The sequence below is a fragment of the Motacilla alba genome, chromosome 2, assembly GCF_015832195.1.
Source record: "Motacilla alba alba isolate MOTALB_02 chromosome 2, Motacilla_alba_V1.0_pri, whole genome shotgun sequence".
Classification (NCBI taxonomy): Eukaryota; Metazoa; Chordata; class Aves; order Passeriformes; family Motacillidae; genus Motacilla; species Motacilla alba.
Genome location: NC_052017.1, coordinates 135,439,857 through 135,456,216, shown reverse-complemented (window position 1 = coordinate 135,456,216; position 16,360 = coordinate 135,439,857). Strand labels below are relative to the sequence as shown.

The following is a 16,360-nucleotide window of genomic DNA, read 5'->3' as shown; positions in this document are numbered from 1 at the left end:
TCCAATTGTAAAAAAATTTTTTTCAATTTTTTTTTTAATTAGCAGCAGCTTTTGGAATAGGATTTGTGTGTGGATTTTCCTATTATCACATTTTCTATGTAATGGCTAAATTATATATATTGAAAGTAGGGATGTGAGGTTTAAATACACTTTTCCTGATTCAGAGCAATATTTTCAATTTCAAATCAGATTGCTGTCAATGTTCTGCCTAAGGCTTGAAGTAACAGCTGTGTGAATGTGTGTGAATAGAGTTTCCCTTCTCTCCTCTCTCTAGGCTAAGATAAAATGTGTTTCTATTGAAATCTTATAATTATTGAAATAATTTCAAAATAGAGTGCATCTTTTTAAACAAACAATTTTGAAAATCGGTACCTATTCTTCCTGCTTTTTCTCTTAAGCGCAAGAGATTATGTGTTTATTCTCAAAGATGACATGATTTTTCTAGTCAACACAAATATGAATTTTTAAAACTATATTCTACAGGAGTGTATAAAAGCCAGGAAGCTCGGCTAATGCTCCACATATATCTCATTAAAGCACCCTCCCATACATCTGCAAGCAAGTTGAAAGAGGAAAAATGGGCTATGGATGGTTTTGTGAGTATATTTCTGCTACAAAAGAGAGGGATTTTTTTTTTTATATTATAGAAATCATGTTGGTGTTGACATCTAAAAAATCCTCAGACATATAAAATGGAATCTTTTTAGCAAGGCTGATTCATTAAATTACATGAAAATTTTCTTGTAAAATGCAGTAAACCAGTCCAAGGGAAAATATGGGAACAGTTATAGAGTGTAGGCATAATTATAATGTGTGTTAGTACAGAAGTCTTTCTTGTATGTCTCTTTATTCCAATATATTTAGAAATTTTATAATAATCAAACATAAACCCATTTTATTATAATACTATATTCTATTGATACTATAACAATTTCAATCATTATATTAGGATACATGTTCTACTTTTTGGTGATTTTTTAGAAATACCTTGAAAAAGATGAACTGTCACCTGTATGTGGAAAACAAAACAGATTACTTCAATTTAGCATTGGGGCCCCTTGGGGTTCTGGATCCGAGTTTGTTCTTTAAAACAGAGAGGAAGAGAACACATAACTGAGAGGAGGAGAAGTAAAGGAGATGGTTAAATAGCCCAGGTTTCTGGGATGTGATTAAACCATGAAAAGGAAATACCTTCCAAGAATAAATAGAGACAAAAGTAGAAGTTTTATAAAACAAAGAGGCTAAAATTATTTGGATGAGGATAAACACTCATATATCCTTACTACACCATCTGATTTTTTAAGGAATTTGTCTGTTTTCTTTTGTTTCAGCTATTGGTTAAGCCCTAGAGGGCCACCACTATGTTTGCACACGCCATGTTTACATTGAATTGTACACAAAAATTTATATTTTTATAAAAAGTGGAACTGGTTGAACAATTTTTTTTTTCAAAGGTGCAGAATGAAAACTTTAAACTCATTAGGCAAGCAATGAACTAGTAAAAAGGCTTAACTCTCTCGTCTTGTGCAAACTGAAGGCTTCACGAACATGCTCCTGAGGTAGCAAACTAAATATACAAAAAATAGACAGTATACTCCCTACATTCCATAAACTATTTACATAATGTTCCTACTTGGCCTTTTTTTTCCCCTTTGAGTTTTGGAATAGCACAAAGAGGCTGCTCTAGCCCAAAGTAAAACCTTCACCTAAAAAAAGCACCCGGTCTTCAGTGAAAACACAGTTTCAGGTCACTGCAGAAGACATACTGTGTCTTGAGAAAGGGAAGCTTAAGGGAAAAGCTTGAGGGAACCTACCTAGAAAACACTGAATTTAAACCTAATAACTATTCTTAGAAGCAAGTATCTGTCGAGTTGTATGCAGTACACTACTTTAGACTGTAGTAAGAGATATAATCATGGGATCACAACCATCTCCTCCCTCCCACAGGCCTTTTATTTTATACTAGCAAATTTTGCCCTTGTGCCAAAGTTTTATTCAATATTCTTCTGGTCCATGGCTGTATAATTAAGTGCTCTTTGGGACAGGCACTGAGAAAAATCAAAATAACTTTCAATTAATTTGAGGTTTTTTATTTCATTTAAAACTAGCTATTAAAACCTCAATACTTTCATCCTTAGAATTATATGCAATATAATTTCTTCAATCAAATTCCCAAACAAAACAGAAAACTATGAAGTGTAATATTGACATTTGAACTACCAGAAACTTTAGGCCTTAGCAGTTTTAAAAAAATACAGTTTAAGGTAGTATAAGCTGTCATATGTGACCATAAACCACCATGCCTAAATTGTGCCTAGTTGTGCCCAGTCCTGTCTTTTCTTTTGAACTTTTTATATAAATTTCCTATAAAAAGAGGTTGTTTATAAAGGGGAATAGCAGCTACCAGTCAAACATATTAGTATGTAGAATAGAACAGCTCCCTATCAAACAGATACATGCAACTTGCAACAAAGTTTTCCCCATTTAATTCAAAGTATTTTTTGTTTACAGGTTTCTGCTGAACCTGATGGAGCAACATATGTTTTTCAAGGATTCATCCAGGGTAAAGATTATGGACAATTTGGGCTTCAAAGAATAGGTATTCAAAAAATTTGAATTCTTTGCTAGTTCATTTTTCCATATTCAGTTTTCTTATATCCAGTAGTATGAGGATATCTGTAGGATGTTACAGAATTGATGTTTCATAGAATATTGAGATATTAATATCTTTAAACTGTCATTTAAGTGGTACAACTCACAAATAAGCTTTAAGATGACTTGTAATCTACTGCTTAGTATTCATATTAATTTGTAATATTCTGAGCAATTTTTATAGCCAGTTATGTGTAAAATGCATTTAGTTTCATATTTTAACAGCTATCTAGAAAACCCATGTTGTAGAGTGCTTTGATAAACTGATTTCTTGCTTATGGTGCTGAGACACCATTTCACCTAAACATTTGTTAGAAGAGGGAAACTGCTAGATATTTGCAGGTAAATACTTATATAACTTTTAAGAAGAAAAAAGTCTTACTTGATGAGTGTTTATTTAATAAAATTTAACTTCTTGTTTCTCTACTAAGAGAGCTTTAGTAACAGAGCTCAGGTGACAACATTCTGTTGTGCTATTTAAGAAAATAATTTAATTTTCTTTTCTAATGTTGTCTTAAGAACTGTGATATTTCTCCTTACATGAGAATTTGAATTTAGTTTATACTGAATTTTAAATGATAAAATACTGTTGAGAATGCCTTTGAAGAGGATTTCCTTTTTACTAATATAATGGCTGTTTAGATTCTTACCTTCAGGTAAAATTTCTATATGTGGATGAAAAATTATGTTCTTTCAGCCACAAAGTATTGTTCTTTCTTATTTTTTTTCAGTAAAACTAGGGAATTCTTTAATTCCTGAATGTGCTGGAAAAAATGAATCTAAAATAAAATTTTTCTCTTTCACAGTTCTAAGTCACAGTAAAATATACTGATCTTGTTTTTCACTGTGATTTCATATGCAAATTACTTTGCCAGAATTTTTAGAAATGTTTTTATCAAGAAATGTTTTCTTTAGATGAATGTTATAATTTATTTCCTTTTATTAACTTCTTTAAACATTTTAAAGTCATCTAAGAAAAATTAAATGCAAGACTTCCTTGTCAAATTGTTTTGATAGATTATTACAAAAATTATATTTCTTCATTTGATTTTTGGATGATTTTCTGTAATATATTGAAGGTAATTTTTATTGTTGTATAACTTCGAGGAAAAGGAATGATTAAGAGTCAAATTCTATGCAATTTTTAATTGTAGCTAATATAATCAATAATATCACTATAAAGAGATTCACAATCTTTGAACAGATTTTGTTTAGCATGCTTACCACTTCATTACTTCAAGCACACAAACTCCAAATTAGCTTCTCTGAAATAAACGTTTTTGACTGTTATTCTCACATAATTTTCCTCACATGGTTGGTTGTTTGAGATCTCAACCATGGATAGTTGTTTGGGGCCTTTTTTGTGTTTTGTTTGTTTGTTTGTTTTTTTAATTTCTGTATATTCTCTTATACGGTAAAGAAATTCAGAAAACATTATGACCTAAGCAATGCATAAATGATCCAGTTAAAATCTTGAAAATTAACTTTGAAGATGCATTAGAGGATCCCAGAATCAACTAGTTTGGATAAGACCTTGGAGACCATCAAGTCCAACCTATGACCTAAGATCATCTTATCGACTAAGCCATGACACTGAGTGCCACAACCCATCTGTCTTTAAATATCTCCAGGGCCATTGAGTCCACCACTTCCTTGTCCAGCCTAATCCAATGCCCACTTTTTCTGTAAAAAAATTTTTTTATAATGTCTGGGTCATTGTTATAACCTTTCTTCACATTTAAAAGAGGTATAACTTGTCTATGTAGATAATGTATTCTTCAGCCATGCAGGAAATAATATTTCTCTTTTTTTAATCAATATCTGGCTTTAACTATTCAAATTTTTCCTATCTCTTTCACTCTGTGTATCAATAGCAGCACGTAAGGAAGTAATGAGTTTTCAATTTTTCTTTTCCTTGACCTTATCTTTGATAGTATGTTTGGGTTTTGTATATGTAGTATTTATTAATTACTGAAATATACAAATTAAACCAGCAATATAATCAATCTAACATATCCATTATTACAAATTTAACTTTTCATATCACAGTAATGTGCTTTCCTTACATACAAAAGTTGAATCCCATGCAGAATTATGCTGTAAGATATTTACTGTACCAGAGTGGGTGTACTGTTCTGCCAACCTGTGGCATCCACATATTGATCAGAATGTGGTATATACTCAAATTCCACATGGCCTCAGCATAGAGCTATATGTATGCAGCAGAACAAATGATGATGTAACACCTAGTAACAAAGTGTTATTGATTTCCAAAGATTATGGAGTTGTATGTGCTGCTGAAAACAGACATGTAGACAATATTACTTGCTTTTCTTCTTTTTTTTTAGGTCTTAACATGTCTGAGGGTTCAAATTCCTCTAATCAACCACATGGTACAAATAGTAGTTCAGTGGCCATTGCTATCCTTGTGCCTTTCTTTGCCCTTATATTTGCTGGTTTTGGCTTTTATCTTTATAAACAAAGGTAAGTACAAATGATATATACAGAATTCCTTTATTATTCTAAGTGTTGGTGATTTTTTGTCTTCAGTTTTTGCTAGTGTCAATAAAGTTTTCTGTAAAGCAACAAAGGCTTTGCAAAATATGCATGTAGACAGTTCTTACTACATCTAATAATATCTGGTATAATAACTAAGAGATGAGTTTATTAGACGGTGCTGTACTTTCATTCCTACCTATTTAAAATCTTATAAATTTATCTCTTCATGTTAAAATAGATGCTGTAAATTATTGGCATATGCTGAATAATATAATTGGTAGATTTTTTGACTAAGATTCTGTCACATGAAGAAAAGAATAAATTGCCTTTATTATTTTCTTCATGTGACAGAATCGAGTCATATCCTGAGTAATTTATCTTAATGCCTGACCAGTTTATTTGCATGCAACTATATATGCAAACACTATGTCATTAAGAGATTTCATTGTGAAACTTTCTGCATCTGAAATCATTAGTTCATATGCAAGTACATTAAATAGCCCCTAGCCTTTTCAGTTTCATCAGTCTAAATTGATCCATTTTTTCCATGTTACCAAGACCAGTGTTAATTATTGGGATGCAGTAAGCTTCTGCTGTAGCTTTAAAGCATTTGATTGCTAAAGAAAACTTAATTCCTTTACTGCCAAGACAATTCATTGCATAATAAGTGCTAAAATGGTGATTTACATCTGATAGTCTGACAATACTACTAGTAATATATGTTAGAGGATAACATTAGTTTAAACCATTTTTAATTAGCACTACTTGTTTTCAACTGCTCCAGCATATGAAAAATTGCCCATGTAAATTTTAATGTATTTGCCATTAGCTGCATGCTGTAAGCACTTGACTTGGCTTTTTATATCGATGACTTAAAACATAGTATGCATTTTGTATAGCAATAGAGATCAAACAATTGTAAGGGTTTGAACTCTGGTATTTTGAGCTATTTAGTGAAAAACAGGGCATTTCAGCTATAAACTTATTCTTGGCAAAAATGCTGAGTCTCCAAAGGGAAAAAGGAAAGCTCATCTGACTGAGGAATTATTGTGTCTTTACAAGATTTTGTTGTAATCTTTATAATCTCATTATCCAAGTGGAATGAATAACAACTTGGATAATGGATACAATATCAAAGGATAGCCTCTTCTAAGGCCATTAACAATGTTTCTAAGTGAACGCCATTTCCAAGGAATCATAAAGCCCTTTAACTTCAATAAAGACACTACTAATTCTTAACATAAATATTGTAAAAAAATCAAGATGTCATGTTTAGCTCCTGTAATTGTAATTGGGAGTAAAACTCTGTTCTGATTCTTAAACTATATTAAGGAAAACTGCAGTTTCAAATGTTCTGTCTTTCTTCTACAGGACTGCACCTAAAACACAGTACACAGGATGCTCTGTACATGAAAATAATAATGGACAAGCTGCTTTTGAAAACCCCATGTATGACACAAATGCAAAGTCAGTGGAAGGGAAAGCAGTACGATTTGACCCCAACTTGAACACTGTTTGCACAATGGTATAATGTGGTAATGATTTGTCTTCAAAGTCTGGGAATTGACACACAACACAGTGCACACACAGTTCACTGCTTTAAAAAAAAAAAAAAAAAAGAAAAAAATATTAAAGCACACTTTTCAGGATCTAGTGGGTCACCTTTTCCTGAGGATGATAGGCAAGTCTGGGTTGTTGTTATTTTGTTTTGATTTTGTTTTTCATAAACTGGATCAGAATTCTTCTTTGTGTATGCCACGGAGAGTTTTAAAAAATTTTGCTGCACTCCATGAGTGCTACTCACAGTTTATTTGCTTTTTTAAAAAAGGAGGTTATTCTAAAACATAAAACATATTTGCATATATTGGAGGAGCATCCACTATCAGTATTCTGTGCTTTATAAAAACTATAATAGAGGGACTGGGTTAAAAACAAAAGATATAGGTAGAAAATAAGAGCTATACTTACAGGAGACAATAGGTCACTGATTTCTCTTTAACAGTCATATGCTACATCTTTCTCATGAGTTTGTACCTATTTTGCTTTTTCAGCCCTTTAACTATTTTATTTTTCTCAGAACAGTTGAATTTCTCAGTCATTTTATTTTTTTCAGAACAGTTGAATTTCTGAGTCCAGGATGTAGTATTTAGAAATCAGCAAGTATAACTTACTCTTTTCACATCACAGAAAAAAAAAATTAAAATTTCATGTCCTTATGAAATGAATTTTCTTCCCTGCTTTACATCGTGCTTCATTTTCATGTTCCAAGTCAAGCTTATTTTCTCTGTTTCTAATAACAATGTCCCCAAATTGCAATGTTTTTATATTTCTTTTGTCAGTCATATATCTAGACAAATTTTACAATGAAGAATATGAATTGAGTCTTGTATGTGACTATGTTCCTTTAATATTGAAGAACATTCAGGAGTGACCATCTTACATTTCTTTCAAAAGTTAAAACATAATTTAATATTTCCTATTGAAAAGTGCAGTTTACAGTAATATTAATAATGAAATCCCTATATGAAAAACAGGAGTCCATTTTTCACTCCATGTTACTTAAAAGTAGGCCATATCCCACCCGTTTGTTCCTTCAGCATTTTGACAAAATGTATGCATAAAGCATGATGAGATCCCTTTGAAATTGATGGATTCTGAGAGACTTCAATGAACTTTGGATCCTATCTACAAGGCAACAGGAAGTTATAATTTGGAAATACTGTGTTTTCACATCTATTTTATCTATATATTCCATACTCTATGGAAGCAAATCCTTACAGCTCATTTAAAATTGAATATATTACCATAGTGCAATGAAAAAAAAATCTATCTATCTATATATATATATAAAGCCATGATTTTATTACGGACAATCCATTCATTTTAGGGACAATTCAGATTCCACAGCCCTCAAATACAAGTTTTAGACATTCCAGAATCACTTTTAAGGAAATGCAGTTTTTAGTTTTACAGTTATTTCATATCAGAATTATTCAGCAGGAACTCAGTAATTTATTTGGTGTAGGTCATTGTCTTCCATTCATAGCATGACTCTCAAATGCTGTGTGTTAGCCAGTGTGAATTATCTGTTATTGTCCCTTTTAGACATTAATAATTCTGTGAAAATAACCTTTTTATTACCGTAATAGAGAGTGCCTACCAAAAATCATTGTACCCAGGATTGCTGCTTGGATTTCTATAAAGTTTGATGAATTTCTTATAAATCATTTTACAACACTTTGTTTTGAATATTCATACAACTCTGTCAAACTGTATTCTACTAAAAGGATGCTGTTTTATATTTTATACCATTGGTTGTTATTTATTCTTGTTTATTCAAATGACTGCAATAACTATTATTCATTCATTAATGTTAAGGTTAATACATTTGAGATCGTTTAAAATGTTTCTTCTGCAACTGGCTACTCCTCTTATATTAATGCATACACTTTTGTAAAGAAGTATATTTTTATGAAAAAGGATTTGTAAAAGTATGATGTAAATTTTCAGTGCAATGTAAACAAAATAAAACCAGACAATTGCTTTTTTTAACCATGTCTCTTCTTTGGAAGATGAGCTTTCAAATTATTTAAGTTGGGAAGATGAGAAAATAACCAAATTAACAATTCAAATTTGGTATTCTTGTGGGTCTTAAAATCGTGTTAATTTCTCTGCCTCTTTCTGCAAATTTTAGGAGAAGTTGTAAGATTCAGATTACTTTCAAAAAAAATTGATGAACACAATGTTTAAAGCTCTTTATTTTCTAAAATTAATTTTTGGTTTTACTTGAAGAAGCAGTTTTACAGAAAAATAGGCCAACCATTGCCAACCCAGTGGAAAGCATATGAAAAAAATTAAAAGAAAAAAAGTAATGTAGAAAACCTTAGCATTTCTCAAGATTGTAGACAGCCTTTGCATATTATTTTGCTACCTTTTCTCAGAAATGTGCAGGACAGTACCAGAGCATACAGTATTTTCTGGCATTGAAAACCCCCCGTGATTCTTTTAGTGACTTTGAACTGGAAGGAGGGATGTTAATTATATTAATATAGTACTGTAACTGTCTTTTTATGACCCCTTTTACTTATAAGCATGGAAAGTGGATGGCAAATCCTGATCTGATATACTAGTTGTACAATGGGGGAATGGGAGAATAGTCGAAAATTCATTTGTGAATTTGATGCTCTGTATAAACTAAAAATGCCAGTTCAGGTCCATATTGAAATTGCTGAAAATTGTGTTGTTAAATACATTAGAGAATCAGGGATTCAGTGTAAAAAGCATGAGGATTATGTTTTTGAGGGGGAGGAGGTGGTGTTCTAGAGTAAATTGGTTCACTCTGCAAAACAAAAAAATCCTGTTTCACAGTAGCCAAACGAGAATATGAAGTTAAGCACTTCAATTTTTGTTTATTAGCATTATATGTTTCAACATATAAAAGTAAATGAACTTATATCAAATTAGTTCCACAATTATGTTAATTAGCTTAGCTAATATACCCAGTTTGCACTTTTCAAGAGTTATACTGACTTCATTGTTATAGAAAATGTCCTATGCATAATAGAATCAATTTGGGGTTTGATTGGTTTATTGGTTTGCTTGCTTTTGTTTTGGATTTGGATCTGTTTGTTTGTTTGTGGATTTCTCCTTTTTTTTGGTTTTTTTTTTTTTTTTTTTTTTTTTGGGGGGGCGGGGGAGTTGTTTTTTGGGGTGGGTTTTTGTTCCTGTAGTTCCTGACATGTGTGACTTGTAAATTATGTGTGAAGTGTTTGATTTCCTAGTAGCAGAGTGGTCAATTTTCACTCTGACAGATAGAATTCCAAGTTTTGGATGCTTCACTGGAGGTTGTTAGCACAGTCTACTCACTGTCTTTTGTTTTTCTTGGGAAGGTAGCTGAATAGATGATACCACTTTGGCTGCCTTATTCAAGCAAAGTGAGTACACAACGAAAATGTGCATGAATAGAAATTGTCATGCAACTCTGTGAGTCTATTCAAGACTAAGACAGCTTGTGCAATATTATGGACTAAGGTTTAAAATTTTCTTTAAGATTCTATAACATGGAGAGCTTTTATTTCTACATTACCAGCGTGTCAAGACCCATCTTGTCCAGTACATGCCATTAAATCTCACCATGATCTGGTTTGTTACTGGAATCCAGAAACCACAACATTTCAACTACACTCACCAAAATAGCAGTTCTAGTAGAATTTCTCAGAAGCATCATAAAATTGAGCTTAAATTCCTGTATTTTACTTTGGTTTGTAAAACAGAACTGCCATTGATATGAAGACATCTTAATGTGAAGGAATTCACTGACAAAAGTAGAACAAGCTGTTCTTGTCAAGGAAATGGTTTAATGGCTACAAATCTTATAGCTTCCTATGGAGAGCTAATGGAAACTAAAGTGAGCCTGTAGCCAAGTCATTAAGTCCATACATGTTGCAGCATCTTTATTTATAGGATGATCAGAGTTGGAGGAAAATATATCTTATATAATTTGTTATATTAAAGCTCCACAGTCTTTGTTAGATTAATTTATGAAAATATTTTATAATTTCAGATTTCCAGTGAGGGTTGATATAGGTACATGAAGAGACTGGATGACTACTTAAGCAATGTTAAATTCAGCCACCAAGATCCAGAGCTCCTGTTACATATGTTGCTTGTAGTCTTACTAGCCTTTCATGGTACATCAGAGAATCTACATAGCATCCCCTAAAATCCCTAATTTTCCTTTAATTTCTATGTGTTTCTGTGATTTAATTTTGATTTGGTTGCCAAAAGTTCAGTTTTCCAGAGCTTTCTTCAATAAAGAATTGATATCACATGTGAATGAGCTAAGATAAATTGTCAATTTCTCTCTGAGATAAAATTCATGAGAACAGGCAACTCTCTTCAGCACAGCCAAGGGCTCCAGAGAACCATGTAAAGTGACAAAAGCAATTAAAGAAAATAAAAAGCTGATAGTTGAGGATCCAGTTAAGGTGAATGTATCATATAAGGATCCAGAAGACACTGGAGAGTATATATTTATATATGCTGGATGTATATTAATGTGTACACAGAGTGTATACATACTATACAATAAAAAATAAACCAGATATATCCATGCACACATCTAATTTGAAATCAAGCTGACTGTGGTGAAATTTTCATTATTCTTTTTAATGGAAAGATAAAATTTATACAGTATAGAGTATACACTATATAAATATATAATTTATAACTAGTATACTACTCTACACGCATAGGAAGCATATGCAATATGTAGGTTATATATATTGCATATAGCCTAATATATACACAAAATTTACATTTTTATACATACTTTTTTTTTTTTTTTACTTATGTGGCTTAGTCAATTTTGCAAGTGGAGGATCCTCATAAAACATTTATTGTTTCAAATTATAGTATACTTGCATTATATTGATCCATAATAGTAATGAGTATCCGATGTCTGAAGTAAAATATGTTTCATATTAAAATAATGGAAAAAGGTACTGTAACAACTCCCATAAGATTAACAGACATCTACAGAAATCTGTATACCAGAAGTAATTAGTAGCTTCATATTTAAAAAAAAACTTCTTTTGTAAAATGTTTGTGTTTGGACAGAGCAACAAATTCTGGGGAGGAAGAAAATGGTTTTTTGAAAATGGTCTCTCTTGAGAAGATGAGCTTATATAACTCATGTTAGCTATGGAAACAAAATTGTAAATTCTCAGAACTAAAATATACATATAAAGCTCAGTATTTCTTTCTAGTCAATTTTTAAAACTTCAGGTTAAGACTTTTCTTAACTATTGTGCAATAATGGAAAGCAGCAGTTATAATAGCCAGGAATATTACAATTGGGTAGAAAAAAAATTTCAAACTATTGAAATAGTTCATTCTTCACCATAGAATCGCAGGATTATATTAGCATAGAGTAATTGCGGCTGGAAGGAACCTCAGATGCTTTATCTAAAGTTTCTCAAGTAACTATCCAGTTGGGTCTTATAAACCTCAGTAATTGTAGACTGCACAACTTCTCTTTTAACATTTTTTACCTCCTAACTGTCCTCATAGGGGGAAAGTTTCTTTGTTGATAAAGGTGGAGTCACTCATGAATTTTGGCTGTTATTTCTTGTCTTCCTGACATGTATTGCTGCAAAAATTTTGACTCTGTCTTCTTGAGGCCATTTTTGCAGGTTTTTGGATGACTAACATTAGGTCCTCCCTGCAAAGTTTTCTTTTTTCTAGGCTAAATGAACTCAGGCCTTTGAAGCCTCACAAAACAAATTTTGCAGCCCCTAAATTCCTTTAAAAAAAAGCAAATTTATCAACGTCTTTCTTGCTTTGGAAGTTACTAAACTGGCTGCAGCATTCTAGGTGATGTCTAATAGATGTTGAGTAAAAAGGAAATCCCTCATTCCACTGCCTGTCCTACTATTAACTCAGGCCAGGATTCCTCTGCCCTTCTGCTGTGGGGCACACTGATAGCTCGTAATCAGCTTGCTGCTAGCTGCAACTCCCTGAGATTTTTCAGGAGAACTTTCTTCCCCTGCTGCTAGCTCCAGCTTGTACTGTAGCCAGAGGAATACCTTTTCCAAGTGCAAGGTATCCTCTTTGTTCTTGTCTAATTTCATAAAGTTTCTGTAATTGTGTATCAGGTCCTTTTGGATGGCAGCACTGCCCTCAGCAGTATTGGCTGTTCTTTCACTCACAAATTGTCATTTGCATATTTGCTGAGAATTCAGTCTGTCAGCTCCTCTGGATATTAAACAGGACAGATTCCTGAATGGACCTATGAGGAACATCACCAGACCTCATGGTTAGGGCAAACAATCTCCTTTGATCCTGACCTCTTGAACAATTTTTTTTATTCAGACGGTTATCCACCCATTCAAACTATAATCTTAACTCAGATAGAGGAGTACTTTGGGTCACTTTAAAGACTTTCTAAATTTGAGATAAATTACATTAGTATTCTTCCCTCATCCTACAAAGATATTCAATTTTTATTTTAAAAAGGAAATCCATTTATTTGGGCAATATTTTTACTACGGGGTGATCAAATACACTTAAAGGCTGCCCACAGAGGTTGTGGAATCTCCTTCCATCTCTGGAGATCATTCAGAAATCAAATGGGCACATCCATAAGCAACTTGGTTTAACTGGCCCTAGTTTATATGTGTTAGTCTAGGTGACTTCCAAATGATCCTTCCAACTATTGATGTTTCAGTAGAAGTCATAGGGGAATGGTAGGGCATTCAGGTAGAGAAGAAGTCAGGGAAAATGTTGCTGAGTGCAGTCACATGGTTTGTTTACTAGAAATGAGGAAACAAATCTTTTATACTAAATTAGATGAGCTCTGTTCATTCTTTCTCATTCACACTTCATTATTAATATGACAAGCTGATAGTTGTCTCCCTTGTCATGCCTTTTTAAGTTACTTCTTCATCTGTAAATGTGCCCCTCTTTCCACCTAGAAAATGTGGAGCAATGTGGTAAGGAAAAGAGAGCAAATCAAGGGCTAAAGGCATTTAAGTTGCTCTCTACTTTGTTTGACCGTTTCCTGGGAAGAACCCAGGCAAAGACAACTGAGCTGGAATGGAAAAATGTCATAAGACTATGCAGGGAGAAAATTAGAAAGGCCAAAGAATTAAATTTTAATTGGACTACTATTGCAAAAATTAAAAAAAAATCTGTAAATAAATTAACAGCCAAGAGAGAGCTAAGGAGAATTTCTACGCTTTGTTAGATGTACAGGGAAACCCAGTAACAAAACCTGAGGAAAATGTTGAGGTATTTGATGTCATATTTGACTCAGTCTCTGATAGTAAGACTAACTATTCTTGGAGTACCTGGTTTCCTGACCTGGAAGATAGAGATGGAGAGCAGAATGAAGCCACCATAATCCAAAGGGAAATGATCACTGATCTGCTACACCACTTAGACACACACAAGGGTGTGTGGCTGAATGAAATTCACCCAGAGGTACTGGTACTGAGAGAGTACCCAGAGAGCTGGTACTGAGCTGAAGTGCTCAGTGAGCCACTTTCAATAATTTGTCAGCAGTCCTGTCTAACTGGGGAGGTCCCAGTTGACTGAAGGTTAACAAATGTGGCAGCCATCTGTCACAAACCAGTTTAAACACAGAAGAGCAAAGGAAATGAAGTCTCTGTGAATAAAATGGAAAACTTTGAAGGTACAAAATACTCCCAAAAATCAAGATAAAAACGAAATGAGATTAAATATTGATGCCAAAAATTGATATCTTTTTATTTAATAGTAAAAGAGGGAAAGAGAAAGAAAAAGTAGAGAAAAGTTAGAAAAAGCTAGGGTTAGTTTAAAAAGCACTGGTGAGGTCATCACCACAGTGTGCTGTCTGTTGCTGCTGAGACTGAGGCACACCATCATGTGGCACATACAAGAAAATCACGTGTGCTGGGTTAACCTTGGGTGATGTCAGGCTCCCACCAAAGCCACTGTATTGCTCCACTCCTCACCTGTGCAGGGGAGAGAAAATATTACAAAAAGCTTGTGATAAGGACAGGGAGAGATCATTGCCCAAATACCAAGAACAAGTAACAAAGAAAACAGACTTGACTCAGAGAAAATTAATTTAGTGCATTAAGGATTATTAAGAGTTGAATAATGAGAAATAAAAAACAAATCACAAAGCTTAAATATTCAATTCCTTTTACTTTCCCACCTTGTTATATCAAACTGTCACTAGTAAATATACTTGGAAATTATAAAAATATTCATTTTTGTTTTTTCAGCCAGGGAAAATAATAGCCTTCAGCTTCATACCATCTAGGCAGCATATTTGCTTATTTATTTCAGGCATGCAACATTAAGTTTTAGGGGAATCTGCAGAAGTAAGTAAGAGAAAAAAGCTGAAGGAAAAAAACCAAACCAAACCTAACCAAAACAATCAAACAAACAAAAAACAAAAAAACAAAAAAAAAGCAGACAAAAACAAACTATGGCAGGCTGACATTTTTTTTCTCATCATTTTACTGTTGTGACTATAGTGTACCTCTGTCTAGTTCCATCACCCATGTTCTTATTTTGCTCTTGAGTTGGTAGCATGTGAAAACTGGATAACGTTGTATAAAATCAAGTACATAAGCTGGACAGAGAAGATAGAACTGGATGATCTTCAAAGTTCTTTCTAATCATAACTGTTCTATACGTCTCTGTCTCTATAATTCTCTTAAGACAGGAAGTATTAGGGGTCAACTGACGCAGTAAAAAAAGTCTGAAGAAGACGTTTTTGTCTTATTTAACTTTGGCACTATATGTAGGCAATGTCTTATTATAACATCTTTTTTAACTGGGGGATTACATTTAGGGACACACAGAATTGTATGTTTGATGTGAGTGCAGGTGGAAAATAAATTTCCTTGCTGTTGTCATCAGGAAGATAAGCTAGCCACAATCACTTTACCACATTTTACACCCTATAAATTAGCAAAGAGTGGTGATAAAATATATTCAAATGGTAAGATTTTTACCAGAAGTAATTACATCACATCAAATTAGAAACAAAATAAATGCAGTTAAACTACCTCATGAAGAATTTATAGGTCTAAGAGTCAAAATCCCCCACATATTATTGAGTGGAGATGTTCCTTTTTCCTGTTTTCTATTTGGATTATCTTGCAGCTGAGTTCCTTGTCTCCCTGAAAAAAAAAGAATAAGACATTTCGCCAAGTGCTCTTAAACTAGCAGCCTACATATACATCACTTTAGAAAACACACAGGCTGGTTTGGATGGCAGTTTCAGTGCTTGATTTTCCCTAAGCCAAATGCACCTCTTGGCAGATCTCATCACTGAAGAACAGCTGAAGAGTCATCAGGTAGAAACCATGAGTCACTGGCATTCCTCAGTGGGGAAATCCCACGCGTGCTTTACTTGCAATGTGTATGGAATACATCTATCAGCTCTGGCAGTTAAATCCCATGGCCCACTCAGCAGATGGCATGATGACAAAGCCTTTCCTGGAAAGACTCCATAAATGTACAGCAAAGGCTGATGTGGTGCACAGAATTATGGAAGTGTCTGCACTGCTCTTTACTAATGGTCTCTAAGAAGTAAACTGATCAAAGGACACACAGGTCAAGAATACATTGACTTTTGTCCAATATTTACTTTAAGATTTTATTTACCACCAGGAGGATTGTAACATTTTAAAAGCAACAAACTCTGCTTCCA

General features: G+C 33.2%; 1 protein-coding gene across 6 annotated transcripts in view; it reads left to right on the top strand.

Moving 5' to 3' along the window:
* CSMD3 (CUB and Sushi multiple domains 3) overlaps positions 1–8,677 on the top strand; it is a 580,220-nt gene extending 571,543 nt beyond the window's left edge. For 5 of the 6 annotated variants that reach the window (XM_038122755.1, XM_038122747.1, XM_038122737.1 and 2 more), the window contains 4 exons: positions 484–596; positions 2,512–2,599; positions 5,001–5,136; positions 6,523–6,682. In XM_038122755.1, the coding sequence (XP_037978683.1) occupies positions 484–596; positions 2,512–2,599; positions 5,001–5,136; positions 6,523–6,682 (497 nt within the window). Of the gene's footprint in view, positions 1–483; positions 597–2,511; positions 2,600–5,000; positions 5,137–6,522 lie in introns of all 6 variants that reach the window. The other variant, XM_038122727.1, reaches the window with a different exon arrangement.
* The last annotated feature ends 7,683 nt before the right edge of the window (positions 8,678–16,360 follow it).